This window comes from Rhinoderma darwinii, unplaced genomic scaffold, assembly GCF_050947455.1.
Source record: "Rhinoderma darwinii isolate aRhiDar2 unplaced genomic scaffold, aRhiDar2.hap1 Scaffold_977, whole genome shotgun sequence".
NCBI classification, from domain to species: domain Eukaryota; kingdom Metazoa; phylum Chordata; class Amphibia; order Anura; family Rhinodermatidae; genus Rhinoderma; species Rhinoderma darwinii.
This window is the reverse complement of record NW_027464551.1, coordinates 51884-67960: the sequence shown is the minus strand read 5'-3', so window position 1 is coordinate 67960 and position 16077 is coordinate 51884. Positions and strand designations below refer to the sequence as shown.

Below are 16077 nucleotides of genomic sequence, written 5' to 3'. Positions count from 1 at the left end.
ACTCCGCACTCTGATGTTCGGCTGGCCATACACCGAGTACAGCGACAGCTTTCATAAAGAAAATAGCAGAACCCTACAAAGCTAATAACCTGCGGGATACCCCTTTATATTCAATGCTGCACCCCAACTCAAGAGTTAACGTCCTATAGTGCAGTTCATTTTATAATCCCAAATCAAATCTCAAATTGTCAATATGGGTGAAACCGATCCCTAGTGGAAATTTTCACCTGGAGGTATCTCTCTGAATATTTTGAGAGAGCAGGGACTATGCAGCCTATGAAGCTTGGGTGACTGTGGACAAACATGAGTTGTGCCAGAAGTGCCTTTCAGCTATTCCCCCACCTTCATAGAATTAACATGCATATTCAGCCAATGGAAATCTGCCATCTTACTCGTCAATCAAAATTTCTGGCGCAAACAATCTTTTGTCTGTCTATGGTCGGCTAAAGCTGACTGCTGACTGGTCGCCCTAGGCCATTGCATATTGGCATGTTGCTCTGACACCTTATCGAACCGCTGATCAGTACTCTTCATTAAGAACCGTCTTCTGTTTGTCTTTCCACACTTAAGGTTTTCTTCATTGAATCCATGTGCGATGACCCGGACATCATTGCTGAAAATATCACTGTAAGATCCCATGGGTTTAGAATACGGGCAGAGATGATCTACCTGATCCATTGTTATATTTCGTTTATCATTTCATTAATTTTTTTCTAGCAAGTGAAGTTATCGAGTCCGGACTACAAGGACTGTGACCGGGAAAAGGTGGTGGAAGATTTCCTCAAGCGAATTGAATGTTATCAGATGAATTATGAGCCACTGCATGACGACTTGGATAGGTAAACCTGTAAAGAGGCACTTTTTTTTTTTTTTTTTTCCTTTACACTAAGGAAAGGGGTACCTCAAACTAAATTAAGGGGGTTCTAGCTGTTGGTACTTTGACTATTGCCCTGAAAGACGCTTTGATTGACCTTTGACTACTGTACCTTGGGATAGCTGAGTAATTTTATTAGCGGAGGTCTTTGGCTGTGATAGCTGGAACCAGGGGCGTAGCTATAGGGGTCGCAGCGGTCGCACTTGCGACCGGGCCCACAAGCCTGGGCGGCCCTGCGGGCCCCCATTGCCACGCAGCGCGCTAAAACAAAGTCTGTATGTGCTGTGATGCCGGCACTTCCTGGTTTCGGGCATGGTTTGTTTAGACGTCAGTCACATGGTACACTCCGCGTACCATGTGACCGTGACGTCACGAGAGGGGGCGTTCCAGCCACTGTGGAAGAGCCAATGCGGAAGAGCATGGAAGACTGCAGGTGAGCTGCAGAGGGTGCCCGTAATGTATGTGTATTGTATTGTATTGTACGGTTTGTGTTTGCGGTGGAGAGAGGGGTTTTAAATTACAGGCCCCCCCTCTCCTCTCTCCACCGCAAACACAAACTGCACGACAAAATACATTACAAGCTGTGGGTCGCACTCCCCCTGGGGGGGTCGTGTGAAGACCTCTGGGGGGGTCGCGAACCACTCGCCAAGGTCCTGCTTCCAACTGTATTTGTGTCCTCAGGACGCAGATCCAGTTGCATTTAATCCTGGAGCAAGGAGCTGACGGCTCCTTCCTCCAGCATTCACTGCCGTGAGCTATTAGCGGCTTGGCGCACACAGGTGCGATTTAGTGACATCATCGCGCCTGTCTGCGCCGAGTCACTCATAACACAGGGCAAAGGAGGAGAAGGATCTCCTCCTCTACACGTCATGGGAACGGGGATAGGTAAGCAACTTTATTATTTTTCTATTATGCACATATGGACATATGGACACATTAGTATAAAAGCTGTATATGAGGGGGGCTGATATGATGGCAGCTATGAGGGGCATTATACCGTATGGGGGCATTATACTGTCGGGGGGGGGGGGGGCTGATATAGTGTCAGCTATGGGGGCTTTATACTGTGTGGGGCAGCTATGGAGGCATTATACTGTGTGGGGGCTGCTATGGGGGCATTATACTGTATGGGGGCATTATACTGTGGGGGAATTTATGAGGGGCATTATACTGTATGGGGTCTGCTATGGGGGGCATTATACTGTGTGTGGGGGTAGCTATGGGGGCTTTATACTGTGGGGGGCAGCTATGGAGGCATTATACTGTGGGGGGCAGCTATGGAGGCATTATACTGTGGGGGGCAGCTATGGAGGCATTATACTTTATGGGGGTATTATACTGTGTGGGGGCTGCTATAGGGGCATTATACTGTATGGGGGAATTTATGAGGGGCATTATACTGTATGGGGTCTGCTATGTGAGCATTATACTGTATGGGGGCAGCTATGGGGGGCATTATACTGTGTGGGGGCTGCTATGGGGGATGTATACTGGGGGGGCTGTTGGGCAAGGCAGGTGGCCGTATGCGTGGCAAGGGGGGCCCAAGCTGAATTCTTACACCAGGGCCCATGAGCCTTTAGCTATGCCCCCTGGCTGGAACCTCTCGCCTTGCGGTTCTACAGCTTGTTGTCCACCATGTCTGCAGCATGACCTGCGATGTTCATTCAACAGTAGCCGCGCACATTCGCCATCAAAAAATTTATTTTAGTGCTATAGCTGTGGCTCAGAAGTGGAGCGTCCACTCGGGACCTAGGAATATAACCTGTCAGGTGGTAGAAGATGAATGGAAATCTCCTCCAAAATTGATTTCCAGATTTTGCTCCTTTGACGTCTGTTCTCTGATTTGAGCTATAGATTGAGCCCCTTGTAATGATGACAGATATGAAAGGAAGGCTTTTATACGGTTTCAGGGCTCGTGGCTGTATTGGGGTCGGGCTCGCACATTGTATATTTTTGTGGATAAACACTGAAATTGCGCAACAAGTACAACACAATGTAAGTAAATGGGGTTTTACAAAACTCGGTCTAAAAAATCCACAGCGGATTCTAGACCTGCTGTAGATTTTTAAGTGTAAGTATGCCGTATATATTGTGGATTTTGCCACAGATTTCACACATTGCAACTCTCAATTTTGTTGTGGATTTTGTGCAGCTTTCCAGGCTGGTTTCATAGCCTATTTATGCTGTGTGTGAACCCAGCCGTAAAACTCTACTTCAGTAGGCGACATGCACAAGCTTTCTGTCAAATTCTGTGTCTATCCAACAAAAAATGGTGTCCCTCTCCATCACACGGTTTACTCAGGTATTCTCCATAATATCACGGTGTATATACCCACCATATGGCCGCACACAGGGTGCAAATGGCTCCGTAGTTCAGAACTACATGGACTCTGTGTGGCACGGTACATGTCTCTGCTGTGTGCATGGCAGAAGATGGCATCGTTTTCCTGGAGAGCAGTGAATCCAACATCCGGTGGCAGCTTCGTCTCTCCTGTTCTGGCTTAAAAGAAACTGCATTAAAATACAAACTTGGCACCCAACCTTATGTCTTCTGAGGTGTCCGCTCACTTATATCCCTACTAAAACATCTTCTGAGACCCCAACTAGAACAAAGGGGCAGCGAGTGGCGGCTTTATTCTGATGACATTCGATTTCAGATACCGATACCTTGTTTCTCTTAATATCCAAAGTCTTATATTTTAAATGAACTTTTAATGGAATGCCGCGCCATTGTGTAGATTTCCGGGGTTAATCATTCAGCCGGATGTGTTTTTTGTGGGGGGGGGGTTTTTTACTGGCAATCAGTGGGCAGACTTTTTTTTCTTTTTTTCCAATGTAATGTTTTTATTGAACATTTTTCAAGTAGATAAGGTTTTTAACATACAAAACCCCCAATCTCCCCTCCCAACCAAATAACTCTGTGCACTACATTAGTACAGCATAGGCATCTGTGTCCAGACTTTGATGGAACAATAGTCCCAGCACGTGTCTACCAGGGGATGTACGATCACTAGTCCCACAGCAGGGACACTCCACATCCAAGCAAAGGATTGGTTTGGAGCCAGCTACAGCTGGATTGCCTGATAACAGAGGAGATGCCCTCCCCCTTCTTCTGTCTTCTCAATCAAAACCTCATACCACGCTCCGTGCTTCTCATGTGGGTGCCCTGTGGATCCGTCACACGGAATATTAGATACCACAATACATGTACGTTTATTTCCGGTTATCCCTGATTATGCAATGTGGATTGTGTTCCTTTAAGGTTTGCACATGGATCTGCCTAAACTTTGGAATGTCCCCCCTATGAATCTGATCCCCCATACCTGCTTGGCTGCTGAGAGTGGGATTTGCTTTTGGTTACAAACCCATATCAATGTCATCTGCTAAGCGGACACTGCCAGCATGGTGGCTCAGTGATTATCACGGTGTCCTGGAGTTTTAGGTCTTCCCGTGTAATCTGGAAAGAAGCCAAATGAGATCTGGGACTGTGAACCTCGCTCAGGACAGGGATTGATGTCCGCGGGTCTATTCTGTGCAGTGTTGTGTAATAGAAGGGGGGGCAGCAAGAAGTACAGAAATATGTTCTTATGGTCTCTGGATAGTCACATATACCAGGGCGGATGTGTAAACACTGACTGGTACATAGATCTCATCTGCCTGTCATTTCAGCCAAGATCTATATAGATTCAAAGCAAATCCTCCTTGCATGTTGTCATATTGACCCAACTACCTTTATATTGGTGCAATACTATAACCCGTATGACCAGAAAAATACCAGTATGGCTGGATGTGTGTGACCCTAGCGGGATGACTATGTATATACAATCACGTCAGCGCTGTTGTGTTCTGAATAGCTTGACCATTCAAGGATTAGCATAGGTACAGTCTGGTCTAGATCGTGAAAAGCTTAGAAAACAAACCAGTAGCCTCCACTATAAGTAAATGAATGGGTTCCTGTGGAGTCGGATTACTATAGGCGGCGTCCAGTCCCCTACAGATATCTCCTCAACATAGACTGTCAGCGAGACTTCAGCCCGTTGAGCTTTCCTGTCCTCCTTGCCCTATGCATTGCTTTTGTACAGGTTTTTATGTAGTCTTGCTTTCTTTACGTTTGCTGTATGTGATGGTCATATCCCCGGATGGGATGTTTATGAGTTTGTAGATTGTAATGAAGTAGAATAATATAAAACGACATGCCGTGCTGTGACGGAGTTAAACGCACATCTCGGGAATTGATGTGTACATAGATCTCTATAGATGTCTAAAGCTGTCGGGGGAGGGGGGAGTTGAACATTTTGTGAAAAAACACCACAGTTGCCAGGGGGGTGTTTTCTGAGCACATAGGAGCTATAGTGACCTCCTACCCCCAGCCTGAGAGGGTAAAACTCCGCTGCAGATCATATGCAACTCTGAAACTCCAGGCTTTGGCCTAGTTCTTGGCTTTGCATTGGGAAGAATTTCTCCTCCGAGGCTGCAATACTCTAAAACCTCTACCCATCAATAGACCCCCAAGTCATGGACACAATGGAGGAGATGTATGAAAACTGGTGTAAGGTAAAAGTGGAGTAGTTGCCCATGGCAACCAATTAGGTTGCTACTTTCATTTTCTAAAGGGCCTCTGAAACAGGTGTAATCTGGTTGGTTGCCATGGACGACTGCTCCTTTTCCTTTGCACCAGTTTCGGTACGTCCACCCTTATGTTTTTGTCTGTCATAGAAAAGATAAGCATCGTGTTCATCGCTCAGATTTTCCAGTGACAAACCCTTTTTAAAGACCATTTTTCCTCCTAAAATCCAAAATATTCATCTCAAATGACCTCCCCGATTTGTGGTCTTGTATGAAGTCTCTTCATTTTCTCTATTCATCTAGTGAAGTCTGTGCTGGATGGTAACCATTGATGGTGGCCATTGCTGTGGTCCAACTTTTCCGTCACCCTGTACCGTACATAAGTCTTTATTATTATAATGTAGATTTATATGATATTCAGGGTCTGTAGAAAGCTGAGTGGCAACCTTGATGGGCCCTATTATTGCTGCCATCAATGGTTTTCGTTCTGCATCTGTTACCATGAAGGAGATGACGGTATCTTGGGCAATGCTCCTCCAGATATATTCTCATTAATATGTGATGGCTCTGGATAAACCATTTCTAGTGACGTTGTGATTGGTCTGTAGTTATATCCCCTCCCCCACACTTATTCTCCGGTTTTCTTTCCGTTTCAGTAATCTGTCTTATATTAAGATTTTTAATGTCGGGAGCCGATATCTGGTGAACAGAGTTCAGGATCACGTTCAGAGCCGCACGGTTTACTACTTGATGAACATCCACGTGACCCCTCGCTCTATCTACCTATCCCGGCATGGGGAAAGTGAACTCAACCTCATGGGCAGGATTGGAGGGGACTCTGGGCTTTCACTTCGTGGAAAGCAGGTAAGAAATGTCCTACACTCATTACTATGCCCATAGAGGTTTCCTCCGGAGTACTGCATGGAATAGACCTCTGTACTTCCCAAGACTACCATGACACTGCCCATAGGTGTTGTCAGGGGGGCCTGGATGGAACATAGATCTGCCTTATACAAAATTCCAGCCATCCCTCTTAGGCAAGCAGAGCAGTAGGAGGCAGGTAGTAGTTCTGGATTAATGTATAAACCAGCAAGCTCAGGGTTAACAGTGCTATAGGCCCCTCCCAGCAAGGTGTGCTGTTGTGCAAGGGATTATGGGAAATTGACTAAATAATAAATTGTAAATAAAGCGATCCTACAGCGATGTCAGTAACGTCAATGTTGGTGGCCTCGCGGAGTAGAGCGCTATAAACTGGACGCTGTCTGATCCACGTCTCTGCTTGTGGTAGCCCTAGGTGAAGTGTCTGCCAGGTCCCCTTAGAGGTTGTGATCGCCAGAGATGTCTGCCTGCTGCTCCTCTCTGTGACTTACAGATTCTTTCACCATTACTTTCCAGTTCGCTCATGCACTGGGCAACTTTGTTAGGTCACAGAAGATTACAGATCTGAAAGTTTGGACCAGTCATATGAAGCGAACCATCCAGACAGCAGAAGCACTGAATGTCCCCTACGAGCAGTGGAAAGCCTTGAATGAGATTGATGCAGTAAGTGGACTACAGCCACCTTCATGTCATTAACAGACCCCATATCCGCCGTATGGTTATGGTTGGGTCCTCATACACAAAATAGATGATTTGATTGTCAATGAATGCCAAAAATGTCACCTGTTGGAGCAGCAGTTTATGCTCCAGAGCTGCTATTCCTGTATTGACTGTGGACAAGTTACAACCATAGTAAGACAACTAAGAGGCTATGGAAAAATGGTGCCTTTGCAGGGGTTGTGTGAGTAAGTCCCACAAAAACTCCACCGAAGTGTCGGGAGTGTGAATAGACATCGCGTCCTGGCTGGAGGTGATGTCCATTCACTCTCAAGACACTTCAGTAAAGTTAATGAGGGAGTATGTGACAGCACAGCATGATCTCGCGAGATCTCGCTGTGCTGAGTACAAATGGACATGAATGGAGAGAAGTGTATGACGCTGATTGGTCACTGATTGGTCAGCCTCTTACACTCCTCTGTACAACGCCCACTTGGTCAAAAGTTAAACGCTCAGTTGGTCATTAAGAAACTAATTAGCATAAATATAAAATTGCTCATAACTTGCTAAAAAATGATCGTTTTTCAAAATAAAAACCACTGTTCTCTACATTACAGCGCCGATCACATTATGTAGGAGATAGGGCACTTATAATCTGGTGACAGAGCCTCTTTAAAGTCTTCTAGTTTTTTGTTAGATCCACAGCAGCACTTGCCCAGTCAGCGACATGTTTTTCTTACAGGGGGTGTGTGAGGAGATGATGTATGAAGAAATACAAGATCATTTTCCCGAAGAGTTTGCACTAAGGGACCAGGACAAATATCGATACAGATACCCCAAGGGAGAGGTGAGTGTGGAGTGATCCAACATCTACTAGTGTACTGGATCCAGAACCCCTTAACTAGATTTCCAGTCACCCAGATTTGGTTGGTGGGGTAGTTACTCTCCTTCCCCTGTAGTCCTGTGTTCATTCTTGTATAGTTGGGATTCTACAGCACATTAATTTCTCCATATTTTGTATTTGTATCTAGTCCTATGAGGACTTGGTGCAGAGACTGGAGCCAGTGATCATGGAGCTGGAGCGTCAGGAGAATGTGTTGGTGATCTGTCACCAGGCTGTCATGCGCTGTTTGCTGGCCTATTTCCTGGACAAAAGTGCAGGTAACGGATTCTGTGTTTCCAGATGAAGGCTATATAATAATATGACTGTTCTAACCTGCCGTTTAACGTGAGGCTCTGATTTGGAGCTTGTTTACTATATTTGCTCATTCATAGAAGTATTACGACAGTCCCTGTGAGCCCATAGTCATAGCCCCTCTAAGTGGTCCATTCACAAAACACGACCGGTATATATGCCAGGAAGATTAGTTTCCCCAAAGGGTTATCCCATCCTGACAACCCCTATCCATATGCATTATTGGGGCACATGCATGTCATAGTGGGTGGGTCCTCCACTTTGGAACCCCCCCTTTTATTAGCCAGAGCTGATGCTATAAAGCGCAGCTTCAACTCTGGAGTATCTGGCACAACCGTGGTCGCCCATTCATTTGGATTAATGCTGTGTAATACAGAGTTTTCTGATGTGAGGCTAACCACAGGTTTCCGATTTAGAATCTGCTGCAATCTGTGGCGCCTTTGCTTTGAGAAGGGATTGTCCAGATAGGACAATCCCTTAAAGAGATTCTCTGAGACGTTTTAATATTGACGGCCTATCCCTTGTCATTGTGGCTGAGCAGCAATACTAGACATACTCTATAGACAGAGTGGCACTGTTTTTGTAAAAAATAACTTTTCCCCCCCCCCCTCCCCTAATCGGAACCCCTTACCACCCTAAAAACAGAGCAAAGCACTAACACCCGTGTGTTTCTTTCTAGGCCTCGGAGTGTGCGCCTGTGTGTAGAAAGACACTCGGCTATTCTCTGTATAGAACAATAATATATCTCTTTTTCCTAGAAGAATTGCCATACCTGAAATGTCCTCTTCACACCGTGCTGAAACTGACGCCCGTAGCTTATGGTGAGTGCCACCTTGTATGTAAACATATGGCTATGAGATGAAGATTGCAATTATCTTTGCCACCCATATCGGTTTATCTTTCTGACCAACCGCTACACCAACGCCTCTACCCTGTTTGCCCATTCATTTAAGAATGCAATGTAATCTTATTACCCACACCGCTCTCCACAGTGCTGCACGTCTTTACATCTGCTCCTTTATCTTTTTCTACGCCTTTACCTGTGCTCTACACTCTGCCAACAACCATAGATTAATGTCCTCCATAATCTGAACCTCCCACTCCCGTCTCGAAGATTTTTCTCGTGCTGCACCAGTTCTGTGGAATTCCCTACCCCAAACAATCAGATTAGTTTTAAGCGTGCCCTGAAAACACATTTTTAGACCGGCCTATACATTCCCTAATCTGACTCCTTTCCTTTGCCCCCCCCCTATTACATTAGTCATGAGAACTTGACCCCTTCATGTAGCAGTATCCCCCACACTCCCTGCACCCCAATACACTTCATGTCGTACACATATACTGGCTGGTGTCCGGCTCATGCAGCTTTGTGTAATACCCCATGTGAATAAAAGATGGCTGGACCATTGTACTTCTAAGATGTAAATAGTACTTGTGGTCACCACCTTTTCCCTCATAGATTGTAAGCTCTTGCGAGCAGGGTCCTCACTCCTTACATGAATTGTTATATAGTTTATCCCTATGTATTGTCTGTACATGCTCCCTCTGAATTGTAGAGTTCTGTGTTGGCCGTATATAAAAATATCAAACTAATGTGTAACTTCTCTTCCTACAGGTTGTAAAGTCGAGTCTATTTACCTGAATATTGAAGCAGTAAATACACACAGGGAGAAGCCATTGGTGAGTAGATCAAGTTACGTAAGAGGCTTGTGCGGAGCCTCGTTGCAGCGTTAATTAATGATGGGGCGGTATAACTAACGGGTGGTCTGGCTTAGAAAAGCAATTTTCCAATAGTCTATCTGGGAATTCTGAGTTAAGATTAAGGCCCGTAAATGATGGACACCGCCATGTATCAGAGTGGCTACAAATAACCTCTGGAGGAGTTGGCATATCCGTGTATTAGACGTCCTTCACACACAATTTTTCTGGCAATTTGAACTGCATCAAACCGCTTCTAAAAAATAGTGTTAATAAAAACCACGTTACATTTTAAGTTTTTAGTCTTTTTACATGCCGTTGAAGTTCTATAAAGAAGCCTATGGCAGAAAAGGGCTGGAAAAAAACGCCATACCCAGAGCACGTTGCATTTTTTTTGTTCCCAAACAAAAACGCTGTGTATGCAGTACTTAATATTTTACTATAGACTTTTTAACTGGTTGCCGACACAGGACGAGTATGCTCGTCCTGAGCGGCGAGCACTTCGCCCATTAGGACGAGCATACTCGTCCTGTGTGACAGCCGTCTCTGCCGTCTCTGTGTGTGCGATCGAGAGCGGTGCAACGGCTGTAATACACAGCCACGGCCCCGCTCTGACAGCAGAGAGAAGAGAAACATCTTCTCTCCGCTGTTAACCCTTTGAACGCCGCGATGACAGCTGATCGCGGCGTTCAAAGAGAGGGGACTGCACATTGATCGCGTCACAGAAAATAACTGACGCGATCAAAGCCCACAACTCGTATGGCCAGACAGCCCAGGGTCCAGTGAAGGACCCCAGGGCTGTCTGAACATATTTCCTGTTAGGGCATACTGAGGTATGCCCTAATAACTGCCTGTGTACAATCAGTGCACAGGCTAATGTACTGGCATATAGATCTATGCCAGTACATCAGTTACAAAATCAAAATGATAAATCCCTTTATGGGATTAAAAAAAAAAGTTAAATGAATGTAAAAAAAAATAATGGTAAATAAATAAATAAAAAGTAAATAAAATACACAGAAATACTCATTTTTTATAATAAATCAACTTTTTAAAATATAAGTCCCAAAACATGAAATAATAGACATATTTGGTATCGCCACGACCGTAAAAACCTGTACTACAAATGTATACCATTATTTATTATGATCGGTGTATGGTGTAAAAAAAAAAATATTAAAACTGCTGCACAACTGCTTTTTTTTTCTGCATTTTAATCTAATTAAAAATGTATAGAAATTAAACGATAATGTATTTGTACCAAAAAATGGTACCTACATAAAGTACAACTCGTCCCACAAAAAACAAAGTCTCATACAACTACGTCGTACAAAAAATAAAAGCGTTATGAGCGTCGGGATGCAAAGAGGGAAATGTAAAAAAAATTGCTCTGTCCTCAAGGCTAAAATTGCCCGTGTCCTTAAGGGGTTAATGCAACATTTGTCCACACCACCAAAATGTGGTGTGTGTGTGTGAATCCAGCCTTAATGATTTCAAATAGGTTAGCAAAATGCTTCACTTTTCCTGTGATTGCGCTGCAGGGGAATTGAACTTTCTGCCAGGTTCCCCCGCTAATTACAGATGAGGGAATCTTCTAACAAGGGATTACAGACGCCGCCTTTGTTCTCTGCCTGGTGTCAACTCAGCCTTGTACTGAATACCTGAGATATCAAAGATTGGTTGCTAGGGATGTGTTACCCGGCCTCCCATAAAGGCTATAGCCGTCAGGCAGTCTATCCATCGCAACCAAACTGATACAAAGCTGGATTGGCAAATCCGTTAAGACATACCGGACATCAAGAAGTGAAGCGGCGGCTGTCCGGAGTCGCCATACAACGTATTTCAGGCCACATTATTGATAGAAATTAGCTGAAGAACCTCTTCAATTTTCAAATATCATCTCCGTGTTCTTACTGATGGCTGATCCTCTTACTTTATTGCAGAATGTAGAGGTGTCTCGTGATCCTGAGGAAGCATTGGACACTGTCCCTGATCACTTTTAAAGTGGAATGATGAAGCAAGAGAATTTTTATTTTTTTTAATGTATATTTTTTATTGTAAAAAAAATTGCAAGCTGAGAAATGTGATCTGCTAAAGAGCTCTGGACTAGTCTTGACATTTGTTGTGCTGTAACCCTTTTATCTCAAACCATTTTTTAGTTGTCACACAAGATTACTAAGGCCTCGTTCACATCTGCGTTGGGGTCCCGTTCTGACGTTTCTACTGAGATTTCCATCAGAACGGGACCGTGAATAGACCCAGAGGTTTCCATTTCCATCACCATTGATTTCAATAGTGACGGAGCCGGTGCCCATGGTTTCCGTTTGTCCCTGTTGTGCACCAGACTCATCGTTTTGCTGGAAGCCATAGCGTAGTTGCTTTTTTTCCTGCAAGTGACCAATAGCCGCTCAGTGGGGAAAAAACAACAACCTCCGCCTCCCATTGTAATCAATGGGTGGCGATTTGTGCTGTTCCTTGGTGTGGATTCATACGTGGCTTCCGCGTCTGAATCTGTGCCAAAAAACGCAGTGTGAACTACCCATTACCGCTCTTGCTTACATGCCTGTATGTGTAGTCCGTATTGTCACCATCCTAGAGGGAAGGCGGGATAATGTACCCTTTGCTGGGATGGAAACACTGACCCAGATACGGCCATCAAACAAACTCTGCATTAGGAGGTAGAATCCTGAAGCAGTAGTGCAGAAATGAGTGAGTAGTAAGTGGTGAACATGTCTATACAATTCAAGCAAAGAATGTAATGTGCCTCTCTTGGATCTTTTTATACCCCATAGTCTTCGTTCACATCTGCGTCAGTGTCCCGTTCTGACGTTCCGTTGGAGCTTCCCGTCAGAACGGGACCCTGACAAACAAACGGAAACCATAGGTTTCCGTTTGCATCACCATTAACTTCAATGGTGACGGATCCGGTGATAATGGTTTCAGTTTGTCTCCGTTGTGCAAGGGTTCCGTCGTTTTGATGGAATCAATAGCATTGAACTCAATGGTGATGCCAACGAAATCCTATGGTTTCCATTTGTTTGTCAGGGTCCCTGACGCAGATGTGAACGAAGCCTAAGTGTGTGTATTGCCAGCTTCCTCTCTGGTCTTTAATTGTTATTGACTTTAATTTAACCTCTGGTATCTGGAGTATAATCACTGATGTGTTCGTGTCCTTGTGACACATACAGTCACCTCATTTGTAGAGGCTATAGCACAAAACAGCCATCATGACCAGCCAGAAATCATATGGGGTGTGATGTACAGTGACTGAGGCAGAAGGCATACAAGGTGATTTAGAACAAAGCTTTATTATAGAACATCTTAAAACAGATTTAACATTAGATAGATACACCCGGGCTAGAAGGCTGTCATGTTAGTAATGTGCCTGATCTTTTCCTTGAAAATTACAGACAGGAACCAGGTGAAGTCTAAAAAAAAAAAAAAAAATGCCCTCTGGTGGCAAAAATGCAGAACTACAACTTTGTTTGAATAAACACCCCATAACGTAAATTAAATTTGCTTTATTATTGTGATTGCTTGAAAACTGCTCAGTGCCTTGTTGACTGTGAAGCTGCGGGTGCTTGTGCCTGGGTGACCTCTTGTGCATCTTTGAACTGTGTTATCCAAGACTTGGGATCCTTTTGCTGAATCTAAACAAAATGTAAGAAAGTTACGTTAAAAATGAAATGAGTAAGATTTTAACACTGCCTTGAAAGTAAAATGCTTGACTAAAGCCTCATGTACACGACCGTAGTTTTCATCCATAATCACAGATGAGGTAATAAAGGATGAAATTGCGGACCAATTAATTTCTATTGGCCACGGACAGCCTTGCTTATATTTATGCATGTGTCCGAGCCGTAAAATATAGAACTTATCATATTCTTGTCCGCAATTGTGGCACAGACTCGCCCATTGAAGGCTATGGGCGTTTCCGCAATTGTGGATGTCTACGGATGTGCATCCGTATTTGCAGACAGGAAAAATCGTTAGTCGTGCGCATAAGGCCTTAGTGAGCCAAAGGTTGTTTTGGGATTAGAAAAAGTTTTTTCCTTCGAGCAGCGCCACTCTTTTGGTGGTGGTCACACGTGGCGTAATTTTCGTTGCTATAAAGAAATAAACTGCAGTCAGGTATTTGGCAGCAGCTTATTTCCGAGTAGAAAAACGTACAGGGAGAGTTAAAATCCTACGTGCCCAACCCTTTTGAAAGCTACAGAATATTTTACAGCTATTCTGTGTGGACTTTTCAGTCCACACATATAAAACAAATGTTTCTATTTATTGACAAGTTCCTCCGCTTTCTATTGAATAAAAGCTTAAAGAAGCACTCCAGCAAAATATATATATATTATTTGCCTACATAGCATAGGCTATCTTTTATAGAACAATGTAGAGGCTCTTGAGTATGCTTGTTGGAGTGGAGGCGATGTCTTTTCATTCTCCCGACATTCCAGTAAAGTTACTGGGGGAGTAAGTGACCGCACAGCGTGATCTCGCGTGAGTACAGCTGAACATGAATGAAGATATATGGATCGTGATAGCTGGAGCAGAGCGCTAGTAAAGGCTCTACTCCGCCTCTGATGAAGCCCCTGACATCACTGTCCATATATGGACAGTGGTGTCAGGAGCTTACCCAGAGACTGAGTCTCAGAGCACAGCCGGACTCCTTTTGCTAGAATCACTGTCCATATATGGACAGTGATGTCAGGGGCAATGCCTGACACAGATAGTGGCTGCTAGCGGGGCCACTGGGCATGGGCTGCTAGTGACTGTGGGTGGCTCAAACCCCTTCATGCCACGGGCACCGTAGCAGCCCCTATAGCTCCTACAGCAGTAGTTGCGCCGCCTCCTAGATAGGGGCTCCCTCTAGAAGCAGAATCCCATCTGCAACCGTCTAGCCGGGCATTCCACTCCTGAAGGAGCCATTATGCTAAAGTCCGCACCTGGCTGCTGAGTGGAGCCCGGCCCTTACCCGGATTCTGATGCCCTGGACTCACCTATTATATCACTGCACTCCTGGCTCCTTACGGCAGAAATTATCTCTTCAGCAGCACTATATACATGGAGGGGCACACAGAGGAAAAAAAGGAGGGTGGGGCTGGGGACTCAGAGCTGCCAGGAGGGATTACATTGCTCTTCACAGGCAGTCATCTATTCAGGGGAGAGTGACCTCCTGTCTACATACCTGCTCTTATTTAGGTGGTCAGACTAAGGTCACATGACACAGCTACCCATAAGAAAAGGGTTAAAAACGTAAATATGCAACTGAGCGGAGAAGAAACATGACACTGCTAAAATAATACAGGTGAGTTAGCATAATATGTGCTTCTTTAAAAACTGGTCACACCACCAACATTCCCTGTAATTAACCTCCATACTTGACAAATATTCTTAAATACATATATAAAAAAAATATAGGTGACAAGTTATCTGCTAATATGTAAAAAAGCACTTAGTTTAAAATGGTTTTCCTAGAGAACGAAAAACCAGCTGTACAGTTGTAAGGTGGAGGTGAACGATCAGATCACACGGCCCTGTCCTCTGTGTATGAGAAGCAGCACACTGACAGGACAAGCTACAAGCAGGACAACTCTAGCTACACTTTAATGGAGTCTAAACGTTTGACAAACCGCTGACCTGTCATAGTGACATGTCAGAAGTTTAGATTGGTGGAGGTCCGAGCACTGGGACCTCCACAAATCGCTAGAACGAAGCAGCTGAAGTGTTCGTGTGAGCGCTCAGCCGCTTCGTGTCTGTTCGGCTGTTTCCGGAAATAAATGTATCGGTGTAAGGACTCGATAGAAAGCCTATGAGCCCGTACTCCGATACATCGGCTTTCCGGAAAAAGCCAAACAGACACGAAGCGGCTCAGCGCTAACACGAACGCTTCAGCTGCTTCGTTCTAGCGAGTGGTGGGGGTCCCAGTGCTCGGACCCCCACCAATCCAAACTTCTGACATGTCACTTTGACAGGTCAGCGGTTTGTCATACGTTTAGCTACACTTTAAGGTCAAGATCACACACACCGTTTTGATGCAGTTATTGGCACAGTTTCAGTGGACACACAAGAAAGGAGACGCATCAGCTTTTAATTTATACCATTTCATCCTTTTGGATCCACTTCGGCCTTTGACTCAAAAAACTGAGCAAAAACTGCAAACATTTGGCTGATAATACATTATTTTAATCATTGACAAATGTAAACTGGG

At 44.6% G+C, this 16077-nt stretch overlaps 1 protein-coding gene across 5 annotated transcripts in view; it reads left to right on the top strand.

Annotated features, from left to right (window-relative positions):
- Positions 1 to 13402, top strand: part of PFKFB1 (6-phosphofructo-2-kinase/fructose-2,6-biphosphatase 1) — a 52284-nt gene extending 38882 nt beyond the window's left edge. For 4 of the 5 annotated variants that reach the window (XM_075849569.1, XM_075849568.1, XM_075849566.1 and 1 more), the window contains 9 exons: positions 571 to 627; positions 718 to 839; positions 6097 to 6304; positions 6836 to 6982; positions 7719 to 7823; positions 8008 to 8137; positions 8930 to 8992; positions 9787 to 9851; positions 11813 to 13402. In XM_075849569.1, coding sequence (XP_075705684.1) covers positions 571 to 627; positions 718 to 839; positions 6097 to 6304; positions 6836 to 6982; positions 7719 to 7823; positions 8008 to 8137; positions 8930 to 8992; positions 9787 to 9851; positions 11813 to 11872 — 957 coding nt within the window. In that variant the 3' untranslated portion in view covers positions 11873 to 13402. The remainder of the gene's footprint in view (positions 1 to 570; positions 628 to 717; positions 840 to 6096; positions 6305 to 6835; positions 6983 to 7718; positions 7824 to 8007; positions 8138 to 8929; positions 8993 to 9786; positions 9852 to 11812) is intronic. The other variant, XM_075849567.1, reaches the window with a different exon arrangement.
- The last annotated feature ends 2675 nt before the right edge of the window (positions 13403 to 16077 follow it).